Source organism: Corvus cornix, chromosome 2 (genome assembly GCF_000738735.6).
Source record: "Corvus cornix cornix isolate S_Up_H32 chromosome 2, ASM73873v5, whole genome shotgun sequence".
Taxonomy (NCBI): Eukaryota; Metazoa; Chordata; class Aves; order Passeriformes; family Corvidae; genus Corvus; species Corvus cornix.
The window spans coordinates 18,365,226-18,381,080 of NC_046333.1; the positions used below are offsets into that span (position 1 = coordinate 18,365,226).

The 15,855-nt window shown below is 33.9% G+C and overlaps 1 protein-coding gene across 1 annotated transcript in view; it reads left to right on the top strand.

Annotated features, from left to right (window-relative positions):
- DNAJC1 (DnaJ heat shock protein family (Hsp40) member C1) overlaps positions 1 to 15,855 on the top strand; it is a 108,829-nt gene that overhangs the window by 35,852 nt on the left and 57,122 nt on the right. Inside the window, 5 exon segments of the mRNA XM_039548893.1 lie at positions 1,506 to 1,607; positions 2,363 to 2,409; positions 8,543 to 8,708; positions 9,585 to 9,682; positions 10,749 to 10,842. Of these exon segments, the coding sequence (XP_039404827.1) occupies positions 1,506 to 1,607; positions 2,363 to 2,409; positions 8,543 to 8,708; positions 9,585 to 9,682; positions 10,749 to 10,842 (507 nt within the window).

Sequence of the window (15,855 nt, forward strand, 5' to 3'; positions counted from 1 at the left end):
CGTCTCAATGATTTAATGTTTCTTTGAGCTTAGAATAGATATTTAGTCATTGTCTTTTCCTTCCCCTTAGCTGAGAGTTAAAAATAACCTATAAAACAATGGCAATATGAAACAACTCATTGGCAGTAATCAAGCTGGAAGCAAGCTGCTGTTTAAGCAGAGGAATTCTGCTTCGGCATGCACATGCCTTAGAAGTAGCTGTTGAAAATGGAAAAATTTAAAAATTTGTATGTGGTCTTTTCAGGAGAAATCTTTCAGTAATAGAAACATCTTCCTTTGGCAGATAAGAGACTATGGAAATTTTGGTCTTGTATTAGGGGAAAATAACCAACTTCCTTAAAATAAAGTTTCAATGCTGAATTTTCTCAAATTCTGCATTTTCGCCTGCTTTTCTCCTTCCCCTCATTCAGTCTTTCTCTATTATTCACTCTGGGCTCAAACTTGTATGCAGCATTTTAATAGCCTTATGTTATAAAACGGAAAATTTTAAAATTAAAATAATTATTTGTAATAAAAGGCCTGACAGACTAATTACAGTATTGCATTAATTATTATCTTGTTTCACTCTGTTCCAGGCTAATTCAGGTCTGGGTTTTTAATCCCTATTTTCACTGTAATTTTGAGAGAGAGAGTATACTTAGGAACAATATATATAAAATCAAGAAATAAAAATGGTGAGATAAACAGTTGATTTCTAAAATGTTGCCTTGGACATCTTAGTAATAAAATACAAGTAGTTCTGTTTAAATGTTATACTTTGTGGATCTTCTGGTGAGGATAACACCTATATGACATAGAATACAACTCTTGATATCTTCATTTCTGGATATCTTTACAGCATGTACTAAATATAGCAGTCATTAATTCAGAAATTTGCATTTGTGCAGCTTAGTTGGTACATCGTTTTGTGTTTTGAGTTTTATTTTTTCTCCCAAAATGTGTGCAGTTCTTATAATGGTTAAGGTATAGATTGATGTCAGTGCTACACTATATAGCTCCAAGACTGCAATTTGAAGCTACTTTAGAAAATACAATTCTTCAGGCATGGTGAAGCTGAAGTTGAATGGAAGTCCTATTAGGAGTGAATTGCGTGTAAATATTAATAAGGGAAGAGTTCCTATCAAGTCCTGAGTTTGGGAAATTGAGCATGATAATTTGCTGAAATTGTGTCTGTCTTAAAGATATGCAGATGCAATAATTTTCAGTTTTCAGTTGAACTTTGAAATGGTGCAGAAGGTGCCCATGTTAGGTTTTAAGCAAGAAAGTGTTTGGAAGTATTGGCAAATGTCGTTGTAATGGATGTATGGTAATGAAAGGAATTAAGATGAAAGATGATTTGGACTGAATGGCTGCTCAGTCATTTAGGCTGGGCTGGTTTCAGATTTGGTTGTTTGATGTCTCAGATTATGTTGCCTTAGTTCCTACACTTGGTTGGCTGTCTTCAAATCTTAAAAAAGTTCAGGGAATGGGTTTCTCACTGCTTGCTTTGCTTTCCTTTTTTTCAGGATGCTTCATCTGCAGACATTCGGAAAGCATATCGAAAGCTTTCTCTAATTTTACACCCAGACAAGAATAAAGACGAAAATGCAGAGACACAGTTTAGGCAAGTAAGTGCAATATGTGGCAATAAAAGTTTTAGGGGAAACTGGAATTTTTATGTGGATGTTTTTTTAGTAAGAACAGTGGTACACCTTTGAAATTAGTAAGTTAAACATTGAATTACATTTTTGCTGATGTAGCTATACTAAAACCAAGTCCACTTTTTTGGAATTAATTTGTTGAATAACTTGTATTTAGTATTTACCTGTATATTAGAAATAATTTGAACATAATACGTATACTCTTAGGAGGAAGAATTGTTTTGTACTTTCAAAAGCAGTGGGGAAAATTGCTGATCAGTTCTCAACACAGGTCCTAGGTAGGCATAATTTAATGAAAAGAATTAATTTTAGTTATTTTTGTATATTTGTAGAGTGAAATAACATGACTTTGTAATTAACTCTACCTTTAAAAATGTACTTTGGGCTAAATACAGCCTACTTAATTTTAGTAAGATCTTCAGGATGAAACAAGGGATACCTACTCTTAAGGTGTGAGACAAGACTCAGTTTGATGGATCTGAGGATGGGAAGAAAGTCTTGTGTAAGAGTTGCTTGTTTGTGTCTGATGACACTTTGTAAGTGAATATATTACTGTTTCATTTGCACTCTGGGTTTGCTACTTGGTGGTGTAGGGAAAGTGAAAACTAGCGAAGGTTATTTGTTGGCAAATGTAAACATTATACTACTGTTCAAAATTTATAAATTCAATCATAAAGTAAAATCTTTCTATGTTTTCTTTTTTGGTTTTTTGTTTGTTTTAGTTGGTGGCCATCTATGAGGTTTTAAAGGATGAAGAAAGGAGGCAGAGGTGAGTTAAATTGCACAGGTTTTTAAATAAAGCATTCGTACCTGTGCTATATTCAAGCCCTATTTGACATAGTTGTAACACTTTAGGTTTTTGCATAATCTAAGTTAGTATATCCTATGTAATTGTTTAATTAAAGATTGTATGTGGCTTAAAGGGCAAGGTGGTATTTTTGCATGACATACTGTTTTTTCTCCTTTAAAACTAGTACTTGAAAGAACTTTGAAAGCTAGCTGTTATTTCGAGCAATTTTTAAAAATACTTAACAATTATATAAGCTTTTTTGCTCAGTTGTCAATTTTAAAAACTGCTAAAAAAACATTGGCCACTTATTCAAATGTCAGTCATACCTCCCTGTATCAGTAAAAGGCTTGTTACATGATATTTAGGGATTATTTCCACTGTATGTTGTCTTCAACATTGTTTTCTGTTGCTTAGTTCGTAGGGGTTCTTTTTCTTTAAAATGTATTATCTCTAATAGTGCAAACTTTGATATACAGAGTATATATTTTTAATAAGTGCTAGTTGTCCTTGCTGCTTCAGGAGCAGTTCCAGCAGTACCTGAAGGGGTAGCATAAAGAACTGGAAACCTGGGGCTAACCTGCTTTCTGGAAGATTATTTTGAACTTTTTTTCTTTTTTTAAACAAAGGAATTTCAACCAATGATTATCAGAAAAACTGAGACACTGAAAGGCTTTTGCTTTTGAGTTGGTGTTTTAGTAGATCATCTTTCAGCTTACAAGTCTTTAAACGGGGTTTTATGAGACATTTCTTGAAGGGATTTTGGTTTTGTAGATGTCTTGGCAGGAGTTCAGCGTTTATAGTACAGATTATCTACTTTTTTGATAATCCCCTCTTCAAGTGTCATGAAAATGTGCTTCATAGAAGCACTTTTGGAAGCTTGTGGGGTTTTTTATTTCATCTGACTAAGGAGAATTTCATTGTGAAGTTACACTTAACAAAAGTTTAAAGAAATGTTAGCTAAATGATTTCAGGCCACTTAAAGTGAGTTATCCCCCAGATCTTCCCAACTTTTGTTTACAGCATTGTTTGCATACACTTCAGGGTGTTGCCTTTCTGGAACTTAGTTCTATCATGGAACTTGTAGGGATTTCCTTGCAGCTGAAATAGAAGCTTTTTGCATGAAACTGTGATGCAGTAGCTTGCAAAAATTATGGTTTAAGCTTTGCATACATTTCAAATGTGACTAACTTAATCAAAGACTGTTAATTAGTGCATCAGTGATTACAGATGAGAAGTTAAAGCAGCAGTAGATTGTTCTATCTTAGATTGATTTAATTGTCACTAACTTTGTACATAGACAATGTCACATTTTTCTTGCACAATGTACATGTATGGTTGATACTGATTTTATAGTTGAATAAATAGAACTGTAGTGGATTAAAGAGTGTTTGCTCTCAGAGAATTTTCTGGAAATAATATGCACAGTTTAGAAATAACCTGTAGAGCAGAGCTATATGGTCTCATTGCTTTGAGAAGCCCTGTATTGATCAGGTTTATTACACAGTCTAATGATAATATCTCAGTAAACAGAGGGTGGCCTGTTGTGTCTCCTGTAAGGTGTTGTTGTAGCATGTCTCTAATACAAGTCCTTAGTAAGTGTGATAGGAGCTGCTCCCCCTGTTCTTCTGTTGTAAGGTAAGTCGAGGCTTACTTGCAACTGTACAGCAAAGGAAAAGGTGGGAGTTACTACTTTGTGGAATCTTTCTACTTTAAATGTTGGTATTTGGCTTTGAATTGTGTGAGGTGATGGATATAGTGGAATAGGCTCAAAGCCTACTGTCATGCCCCTGCAGTGGGCAGAAACTCTGCTGAAGCCTTATACTGGCAGTTGAGCTGGGAATCCCTTCACAATTGGACACCTAAATGGTTTGGGGCAAGGGTTTACACTGCTAAGAGAAGAGCGAGCTGCAGGCGTCTGCTTCAGTGCAGTCAGTGAAGTCAGCTGCCTCTAACTGTTTGTCTCAAAAGTGATGTAATCCTGCATCATTCCAGGTGTACAGAGAGTGGAGCCAGCAAAGGCAGGAATAAGGCCCTGCACTGTACAAGAGAGTGATGAACTCATTTTGAAATAATAAAACCCCTTCTCCGTGAATGTCATTCTTGGTGAATGTCAGAGGTGGTGTTTGTTTGTGTGAGTACAGAAACAGTGTTTTAAAAAGGCAGATCTGTTGGCCAGCTATATGTAATTAATTTTGTAAAACCTTTGTGTTTTCTTATTTATCAGTGAATTTTTACTTCATCTGATGGCAAAAACCTTTCTTAAAATATTATGGTTCCTCTACTGACAATGATAGTACTGGGCTTTAAAATGTGGTTTGCTTTTTTAGAGTTATATAGTTGCTTGTGAAGTATACGGGTATCATTAGTAGTATTACATAATATAGTAATATTACCATGTTAGTACTTCTCTCTTACACGCTTTTGAGTGATACATGATCAAAACATTCAAATATTCTGACAATAAACATACATGCAGCATCATTTAATGTAGCACTGTTTAACATTAAATTAAACAATTAAAATATTGCAGCAGAACGCAATATTATATGTTTTGTGTACACACTCCAGTGTGAAATTCTACAGAAAATGTTATCTTTAGGGTATGTCAAGATAGGTACGTTTCTTCTTCTTCACCTTTAGGGCATTTATTGGTAAATCAATTTGATGGTGATAAATTTTATTAGCCTTTGATTATCTTAGTTTATGAAAAAATAGTTTTATGCACTTCTGTTAATTGTAATTAGACAAAAAAAAATCTTAGATCTTAATTTCATTGTTTGTTACCTTTTTAAGGAGCTTTTTTTACCTACCAGGCCTATCCTCTGTAACAACGTTGGCTTGATTACAGGAAACATTTGCAAAGGCATCAAAATACACTTGTGTAGAGTAAGAAAGATGTCTATCTTAGTTCTCATTAATAATTAAATGTCTGTATTCTGAGGCATAAATTGTTCTGGCTGATGTTGTGCTGGATGTCTTTGACAGCTTGAGGAAAATAGGCTCCCCAGAATAAAAACCACCAGTGCAATCTTTCCATAGTTCAGAATAGTCTTTATTAATTCCAGGTTATAGTATATAAACTATATCAGATCTCTGAAATTATTTGAAATATGAAATGCAGTGGCTCTCTTAAAGGGAAAAGTAAATTATAATTATATTAAGATTGATGATACTGTAATTAGTTACTACAGTTAATGGATTTTTTACTTGCAATGTAATTGATTCACAGAGAACTCTAAAAACTATTTTATGAAACTTTACAGAAAAAAAGAAATGTTAATAATCTTGCAATTTGTTACTTCTGGTACAGGACTACCAAGTCCTTTATAGACTGCTGAGTTTTAAAATAAATATTCAACATAGTTTTAAATGGGGAATGTTTTTGGCTTTCTGTTTCTGTACTGTACAAGAGAGGGGTTTTGCAGCTTGTTGACTGCTACATTTCAGAGATGACTGGTAGGCATACTCATATGTGAAAAATTTGCTGTATTCTGTGTGCATATGTTCGTGGAAAAAACCCTGCAGATGTATCTTTTCTTTTCAGCTTGGTTTTTTTTCCTTACATAGAGTTACAATTAATATAGGTTGCCGAAAGAATGCTTTGTAATTAAATTTCAAATGTAGTGCTAGATGCACACGGATTAACTGTCTTTCATAGTTAATATAAGTGTCTATACAGGAATTCTTTAATGAGAAACTTGCTTTTAATTAAATCACATTCTAAATTTGAAAATCAAGATTTAAAAATTATGGAAGCTTCTGAGTTTCCTGTAGGATCATTTTCCAGTTGAAAACGTAAAAATCATTGATATCTTTATTTTTTAAATACAGAGCTTAATTACTATTGAAAGCAGTGATTTATCTTTTAACAGTATATATTCTAAAAAGTGGGTTATAATAGAAGCTATCTTCCCATAAAATGGCCAGTCGTGTGAGCCATAATGCTCATTGATAGTAAAATCAATAGAGCATTGATTCTGAGACTTAATCCTTGGAGACTGTTGTTCAGAACAGCGGACACAGCCTAGTAAATACCGAGTGCTGTTTAAAGCACTTAATGCAAGAGGCTCTGCTGTCTTAACTTATTTTTTCTTAACGGATTATTTATAATAGAACACGGTTGCCAAATGTGAGTTTGAAATCTTGGTTTACATATTTCTATATTGTTACCATCAGCATATATGGAGTTTGTTTAATCAGTAGCCACTTTTTCAGGACATCAATTAACAACCCTTAGTATATAAGAAGGCAACTACTTAATAAATGTATGTTAGTATTAATTTAGATTCTACATGTATTTCTCTGAAGATTTCAAAGGAAGAACATCTCACATAAAAGTAAAACCTTGTTATCAACCTAATTTATTTTAAAACTCACTCTGTTTCTAAAATACTCTCTTCTATTATCACTAAAATCTTGTAAATATCTTCTTATTTTTAAAGTCTAAAACTCTACTTATTTCTTAAACAAAAGTTAAGTAGAAGTTTTAATTTTAAAATAACATCTTAAGTGATTTTTTCTGAACAGAGTTTGTATTAAAGTACCAGTAATTAATTTGTTCTGACTTACTGGGAAAGGAAAAAAGTTACTAGTTCAAATTTGACAATAATAGATGTTAACCTTAGTATTCTCATAGCTGTAATAGAAGATAGAATTTTGCAATATGAATTTTACTTCTGGTATCATTCAGAACACAGCAGAATCCTGGCATGTTAAATCTTTTATGCAGAAATAATGGTGTCAACTTTAACAAATGTTTTATCAGAAGTCAGCTTTTCAGATATGCACTATATTAGGGTATATTTTTTAATTGAAAACCACTGCTTCTTTTTCTGCTTAAAATGAATTTGCTTGTGGAAATTTTTTTTTTTTAGTACATCTCCAAGGTATCAATTTAATAACTATCAAAGTAGCTAGTGCAGTTGTTGCATTTAAATTGATTTACATGTCAAGACTGGCAGTTTAGCAGCTGCGCTATTATTCCTGGATTGGTCAATTTACTTGAGAAAAACCTACTACTGAGTTCTACTGACCTGCATGACAATATAGGCCCTATTTCTATTCCTGTAATTAGGCCTGCGACTAACTCAGAATATTTTTAATTAAAATATTTTGGTCAATGTGTTGCACCAAATTAGGCCTTTCAGTGCAGATTTAATTCTGGAAATGGTGTGATTAGAATATGTAATGAGTTGTGTTCAATTTAAGATTAACAGGTTGTGCATCTTGAACGTACAGGTTTTTGAGTTTACTGTAGAGATTTTTGTTTGAAACTTTACTCTGAAAAGTTAATTTTAAAATATCTGGTTTGCATGTCTGTGGTTTATTTTTAAATTGATCAAATACTTAAATAGAATACCTCAGACATACTAAGATATTTCAAGATATTTGTGTGAAGGAAAAGGGATTGTCTTAAAGTAGTTTCTGTACAATTAGTACTGTTAGTAATGAAACAGTTTTAAAATAGATTGATTTTGAAGACAGTGTTTCAAATAGAAAATCAAAAACTGGTGAACTTTGTTTTCAGACATCAATTTCAAGCCTCTAACTTAAACTCTTATCTTAAAAAGAAGAGATGATAAGTCTGGCATGTTTTTACCTAATGGATTTTGTGGTACTAAAGGACAAAAACAAAAAGCAGAGATACTTCTCCCCTTCCCCCAGGACTTGTTCTTTAAATTTGTAAAAGAGAAAAGGGTTTCTAGTGTTGGAGATGTTCTTGCTACCTCTTTAGTTGTTAGTGGGTTATTTACTTTGATCATGGAGACCTGCCCACTGATTACTGAGCACTTAGAACACATCGACATTTCTGGAAGTCTCTTACTTTAAAAGTGAATGAACTTGGAGGGGGAGGGGGGCGAGTGTTGCAGGAACAATTTAATTCTTTTTTCCCCCCAATGCCCCAGCGTTTGGTTCTGGAGTCTATTTCCACAAGCAAGCCTATCTGCTGACAAAACAAGGCATTTCTCTCTAAAAAAAAAAAATTACTAAGTGATCTTTCATGTGTGTATTATTCAAGCACTCTGTGGATTATCTTTTGTTTTATAATTGTGTGGTTTGGCTTATTTCATTTTTAGCTCTCCATGAAAGCCTGTTATATTTGCTACTGTAGGTATGATGATATTCTGATCAATGGACTACCAGATTGGCGACAGCCTGTGTTCTACTACAGGCGGGTGAGAAAAATGAGCAATGCTGAGCTGGCATTACTCTTGTTCATTATACTCACAGTGGGTCATTACGCTGTGGTTTGGTCAATCTACCTGGAAAAACAGCTGGTAAGTATTGGTAATAAATCAAACTTGCTTCAATTATTAGTACTGAATTTCCTGCAGAAGTTTGCATATTACAGAGAACTCTACCACTTCCCCTGGTTTGAATTTGGATTTTTCATATTTTAAAATGATTATATTTAAAATGATAATTACAGAATGAGATATTCAGCATCTCAGAAATAGTAATCAAAAACTATTTAATTTTTCTAGAATTGGTAATAAATTCCAAAGCTGGTCCTAGGTTTTTAGCTGGAAGGAAGAAAAGAAATAAAAAATCTTCTATCATTTGTTGATGAAGAATCATATGCTACTGTAGTCATATCTATGGTTTAAAAATAATCAGGTTTTATTTGTTTGAAAGTCATACTTGCTTCACCTTTTTTCTAAGCTAAATGCTTTTTTGTATTGGGCTTCCCTTAACAGGGTGGGAATTGGTAAGCAGTATAAATCACATTATTTTTTGATAATTTTATTTTTTATCATGTAAGTCTATTGCAGTTAGTAGACTAAGAAAAAAACTAAGCATAACTTGAAAAATATTCATGCATTAGCATCTATTTACTTTTTTTTTTATTTTCCACTGCATTATTGAAGTTGATGAATGAGAAAGGAGGCACGTTGAATGCTTTCTCCTCTTAGAAAACTTTGATTGCTATGGAGATACACATGAGTGACAGAACTGGACTTCATGTGTGTTTAAAGACTGGATACCATGGCAACAGTTATTGTTAAGATAGATCATTTTACTTAATCATGTAGGACCCCAGATACATTTGCATAAATGCTACTCTACTGTTTACCCTTCACAGAAGAGTCCCAGTAACATTTGTGGTTTACATGCTAATGATAACCTGTAACCGTAGTTCTTTCTACATCAAGGATGAACTGCTTAGCAGAAAAAAGAGGGAGAAGAAGAAAAAAACAGGCGGCAGGAGTACAGATGAAGCCAAACTTACTGCTCTAGACAAAAATGAAAGGTGGGAAAGAACTTTCTTGTTTTCCACATTTTAAAACATTCTGTCAGCTACTGATTTAGTTCTCTCATTTTCTTTTTCATCTTTGAAATACTCTATGAGAAAAATAACTGTATTTGTAATAACAGCCATTGCTGATACAAAGTGTGCCAGTGTAGATGTGTTTTCAGGTTTGGATTTGTAAATAAACACGTGGTGTTTATTCAGTAGATCAGTGATCATTGAAAGATTAGGACTGAATTAAAAGCATCTGTCTTATAAAAGCATATTATTTCTACAAGTTGATTTAGAAGATTTTAGAACTTTTTCAGTCTTTAAGGGTTTTTGCCGTTGATTAGAGTTAACAAATTTCAATTTATTTGAGCTTTAATTTATTACTATACCAAGCAAGGAGTTTTTATGGGGTTTTAATGCTTGTATGATTAAATGCTTTTTATCTGATTAACTTAAAAATGAGCGTGTTGGTAAAGGCTTCTAACACATTGTTTGTCAAGGAACACATAGGGAAATAGTGACTTTCAGGACACTCCGAAAGATACCACTATTTCTTCTATTGATTCATAGAAAGAAATAAAGGGTTTAAATAGTTCACACAACAGGGGCATGAACTGGATCAATGAGGGATGGAGATCAGAGACCATTCTGCCTGTCGTCTTTCCTGATGACATCAGTGAGTAATGCCCTAGTGAACTGCAAATGACATTAATTTTTATGTATTGTTTTGTTTATGCTACAGTCTTCATATCTGGTTGTCAGCACTTGTGAACACTTGGTTGAGGCTTGAGTGGTTTTTTGTTTTGTTTTTTTTTTATTTAAACTGAAGTGATTATGTGGCTTATGAATTTATTTTCTTGAGGGAAAGTCCTTTTAGGAGATCAAAATACAGCAGTGATTAGAAGTTAGCTGTTACATATTTTGAATTAAATGTTTAAAATGTATTTTATTATTATGTAGTTAGACATTTTTATGGGAGTTGACAAGTGCTAATCATCTTAAAGGATAATGGGAAAGTTCTGGCTTTGAAATTGTGTGGCAATAATGAAAAACCTACAATTTTATTTGACTGCAGAGTACTGGACAAACCACAGTGGCATGACTTACTTCCATGCAAGCTGGGAATATGGTTCTGTCTCACAGTGAAAGCTTTACCTCAGTTATTCCAGGTAACAGTAGTGATGTTAAAATGTGTTACTTAATTTTTCTTGATGGTGTTATTATGCATAATCAGATGTGTAGCACTTGTTCTTAAATAATTTTTTGGCTCAAACACATAGCATGTGTATATATATAAATAAAAATTCCTTTTCGGAAGCAAATTTGATATGATAAGTTCATGGAAATATGAATGTATTTTAAGTGCATATTAATCTTATTGTGCTAGGGAAGCAGTTTCTGTTAGGCAAAACTACAAGAATAAATGATGGGAGGGGGATGATATATATTCATGTGATTAGGAATAGCAATGTTTTCTAAGTGACGTTAACAAAAGTACTTTGGTCTCAAATCAGCAAATCCTGAACTTCCAAAGCAAATTTTAATATGCCATTTAAATTTGGGGTAACAGTGAAATTACCTTTTATGATGGAGTTTCTTTCTTTAATTCACTGGCTAATGATTAATTTGATTGATACCTGAAATTGCTACGGTAAAATAACGAAGGTATGGTTGTAGTTTATAAATCAATGCCACATCAATGTGGCAGACTTGCTCATAGTTACGTTTTAATCTAATACTATAAACTGTAAAAATTTAGTTGGTATTCAACCAATGGAAGTATTGTCAGATCAGTTCCAGAATTTTTTTAATATCACCTGCTCTTTCTTTTCATTTTTCTTGAACACACTGTATTGTTTTTAATACCTTTGTCACTGGTAATAAGGATCAGGGAATGGAAAGTGAATTTTACTTTGGTTTACGGAAATATTGAGCATTAATTTTAAAGTATAAGTAGTAGAAATGGCATCAATGTTTGGGTTTTGCCTGTGTTCAGGCTAGAAGAAAACTATAGTTATAATTCCTACTCTCTTAGCAAAACCCTTGTAAAAGTTATAAATGCAATAATGTCTTGTTTTTCAGCATCCATTTTTATAGCCTTTAACTTTTCCTATAAACAGATGCAAAAGTTAATATCTCTTTCTCTTTTAAAAATTTCATCAGAACTTTGGGGCTGTTTTATTAAAAAAACCTTTCTTTTTGCAAATTTGTAAAGCAAATTGATTGTGATTAATCAACTGCTGTGTCCAAATTAAGCTTTAGTATTCATTCCTCGTCGAGGTGAGTGAGACAGAAAATAATTAAGGTCAGCAAACTCTGTTGCTGCATTTTTGAAACTTTATTCTTAATAATAGTACTTTCCTTTTTGCTTTAAGTGTAAAATTTAAAAAATCACACAATATAGTAAGATTACTGAATAATTTAAAATTAGAACTTCTTATGGGCTTCTTACAATTTTTATGATATTAAGGTAGTGTTATGTCAGTATAACAGGTTTCAGGTTTGCTGTTCAAAAAGCAGCTCCTATGCCCGTCAGAATTGGCAGAAAAAACGTACAACAAAAGTGATGTTTCGTGCTCTGTAGAACTTAGCCCTGGTTTGGATTCCTATTCCTTTAAGTTAATAGTACTGGAAAAAAAGCTGTCCAGTAACTCCTGGAGAACTGGAGACCATCAAGCAGGGCTTTGGTGGCAGGGGAAGCATGTTGTAGAGGAATTCAGAGCAGGAAAGCTTTGAAGCAAAGAGGAGGGAAAGAGATAGGGTTTCTAGAGCAAATTGGCCCATACGTAAATGACACTACTGCTTAACTGCAGGGTTTGTTTTGTTGTTGACACGACCCGCTAGTTATGTGAGTTAAAATGGAATAAAGCATAAATAATCTTCAATGTTAAAACTATTCAGGATTCCAGGCAACTAAAATAAATTATTGTAGCTTATTATTATTTATTAGTTAACAATACTTAAAGAAGTATCACCTCTTCTGAAGAGCATAAGAGCAGCAGTGACCTCATGTTGGAGCTGTGTTCTGAAATGACAGTTGAAAAGATACCTGGTATGTTGTAGCTACTTGGACAGAGAGACCTCTGGGCTCTTTTTGATTATGATGTATATTTAACACTTTGGCAAGATCTGCCTTAATGAACAACACAGAGCAAAAAGTTATCTGTACTTGTAATACAGATTATACCCTGGTACAGAGATCCTGTTTTAAATCTAAGTGCTTTTCTCTTCAGTAATACACGGGCTTAAGACTTCAGGGTACTTAAAGCTTTTAATATAAGTAAAATCACTAAGGCATAAGAAAAAGGATCCTACAGATACTGAGTGGTGTTACTTGTGGTATTGCAAGTAGTTAACATCAGGATGCATGCTACAGATTTTAGCTGTTTATTGTTTTAATCTAAATGATTTCTCCAGTCATTTAAGAGCCAACAAATTGTTTTCAAAATCTGTCATTCAGCTGCAACTTATCCAATTGTAGACGAACTTCTAAAAATGCATCCTTATTTAAATGAACAGTGTTTGGGACAGGAAAGGGGAAGAGTTAGCAATACTTTTAACTGAATGTTGCTCTGCCATTGAGTTTTTCAAAGCCCTGCCAGTAGAACAGCTGAACTGTTTCCTCAAACTAATGAAACAGAAGCACCTGCCTGCAACAGATGCAAGTTCTTCCTCAGAGGAGACTTCATTAAAAAGCCCCAAAACATATCAAACATAACAGCAAAACAACAGCTACAAGTGAAACTTCTTATCCATTCTTGTACTGAGTTCTTTTTAACTAGCATCCATCTCTATCCCTGTTAGTTAGTGTGAGTATTCTACTTGCAACAGCTGTGTCTGAGGATTCAGGTTGCTGAGCTTCTGCTCATGCCTGGCTCTCATTTATCCAATTGAGTGTCTTTCTCCTACTTCCCTTCCTCTTTCAAAATGTCAGATTTCAGAAGGAGGCACTTAAAATAATTAAGGTGGGCCTTCACTGAAGAAAAATGCTTTGTTTGCATGCCCTTGTGATGGCCTATGCCATTTTATTGTAGCCTGCATTTTATGTCAAGAAACTGGAAGAAAAATGTGTGAGAGGAGGATGAGAGAAACTAAGAAAATGAGCAGGCTTTTTAAACTGTTTACAGTTGTATTTTGAGAGAAACTACATAGGTTTTTATATCCACACATTGAGTTTAGTTAAATTTAGGGGTGAAAACAGCATTTTTAAGTTTGTTTGAAGAAGCAAAGGGAGAAAAATACATAAAATGTGTATCATAAATCAAATATCAGTGCTGTGAAAGAAATGTTAAGTGGAGTGTAAATTACATTGGCTATTACCAAGTTTAATTCTTGTAATGTAGGCTAAGAAAAAAATAGAAAAAGAATGAAAAGTGTTTCTAAGATCATTTTAGTTAATGCTTTCATGAGAATGACCTGGAAAAAGGCAACATATTAAAAAAAAGGGGAGGGAGAAAAAGAACCCCCGAAAACTCAATTAAAATTAAAATCCAAATTATTAGATCTGAAATTTCTTCTTAGAATGAAATAAACTAACTATGTGTAGTGTGCAAGAATTTCAGTTCAAACTGTAAATTCAGGACAGAACAGACAGTTGTGTTAAGTGTACTTATGTTTTGTGGGAGAATTGCCATAAGTAAATTGCAGTTTATTCCAAAACCAGCTGACTAGAGGGTTGTTTGGTTTTTTTGATGTCCGGACATATAACTTAAGAAAAGTGGTCTTTTAAAAAAATGGTTTTAATTATTCTTTGCAAAATATTTCCTTCAGAAAACAGAAGATAGGTGTGTTTCTTAGTGGTCCTGTCAACTTTCCCTCCACACTGATGTGGTGAAGTTTAGCAGTGAATGTCTTTATTTTTACACTGACTGAATTATGAGCCTGCTGTTGTCCTGAGGGTAGTAGAGCAGAAAGCAGTTCTGTTTGTTTTGGACAGAAATGGTTTCTTGTTAATAAAATAAAGTTTCCTTCTTGTATCTGTAATCTTGTAGGTGTAGTGCACACACCCTCACAGTGAGCTGTTGGGAGACTGGTGGCTCACCAGTAATGAGAAGGCAGTTTGAGCTCAATACGTGGTTGCGCTGGGTGTAACTTAGTGAGATTACCAACAAAGCTTTCAATTACAATTGAAACTTGTGTTTGTAAAGACCTTTGTGCAGCACAAAGTGAATTAAAACAAAAAAGCCAGTAATTTATTTTTATGTAGACTACCAGATGGTAATTACTGTAGCTGATTTAGTAGTCTGGAATAGATTCAAACTAGTGACCCAGAGGTGTTTAATTTCTTGGCAGTTTTTCCTCAGGTTTTCTTTTAATCCATGATCACAATTCAACACCTGTTTAGAGATGGTTCAGCTTTGGCCTTAAACGGATTGGCAGTGTGTCATTAAACTCAAGAGGCTTTGCCAGCAGGGCATCTCCTTTGGCAAGTTAGCTTCTAAGCAAGATTTGATTAGGTCAGCGAATGTATTTGTGAGTTGTTTCTGTCTTCACATGTGACTTTATATAAAATTGTGTGAGATTAAAACAAAATTGATTGCATTTAATCACATATGCCTTTAAAAAGATTTTTTTTTTAAAGGGATTTATTCATGTCAGTAAGGTTAAATATCTCTGTATTTCTCAGCTTTACAGGGTTTTGACATGTTCCAATTTACTGTACAGCACCAATGTTGGTATAATTTGTGGGGAGCAAGCAATTGTAGGATGTGTGGCACGAGTGATTGCCCATTTGCTCTGTTTCTTGCTATTTCGCAGCTGTTGGGAGAACCAAAGTAAGGATGAAGCTCTTGACCCTGAGGTCAATTAGAAGCTTAGAAGCAGGTCAGAGGAGAGCGGATGGTAAAACAAGTACTCTGAGTGTATGCAAGTGAGCAAAAATAACTTGTGTCTAACAGGCTCTGAAGGAAAAATGTGCTGAAAAAATACTAAAAGTTTTAAGTAAATGTAAGACAGTAAAGAAATTTGCTTCTAATTGCCTGCTGTGCTGTGGCAGTTTCTTTCTATCACTTCCTGTAAGTCTACATGTCCTACCACACAAGTGCGAGTAGCTTGTTTGTACGAGGCAATACTGGCTCTCAACTAATGCTACTGGTCTGCTGTGGTATGGGGTGTGAAATAGGTCCCAGAGAGGCCTTGCAGCACTGACCTCTGTTTCCCCTTCTGGCTGCCTTTGTCTCACC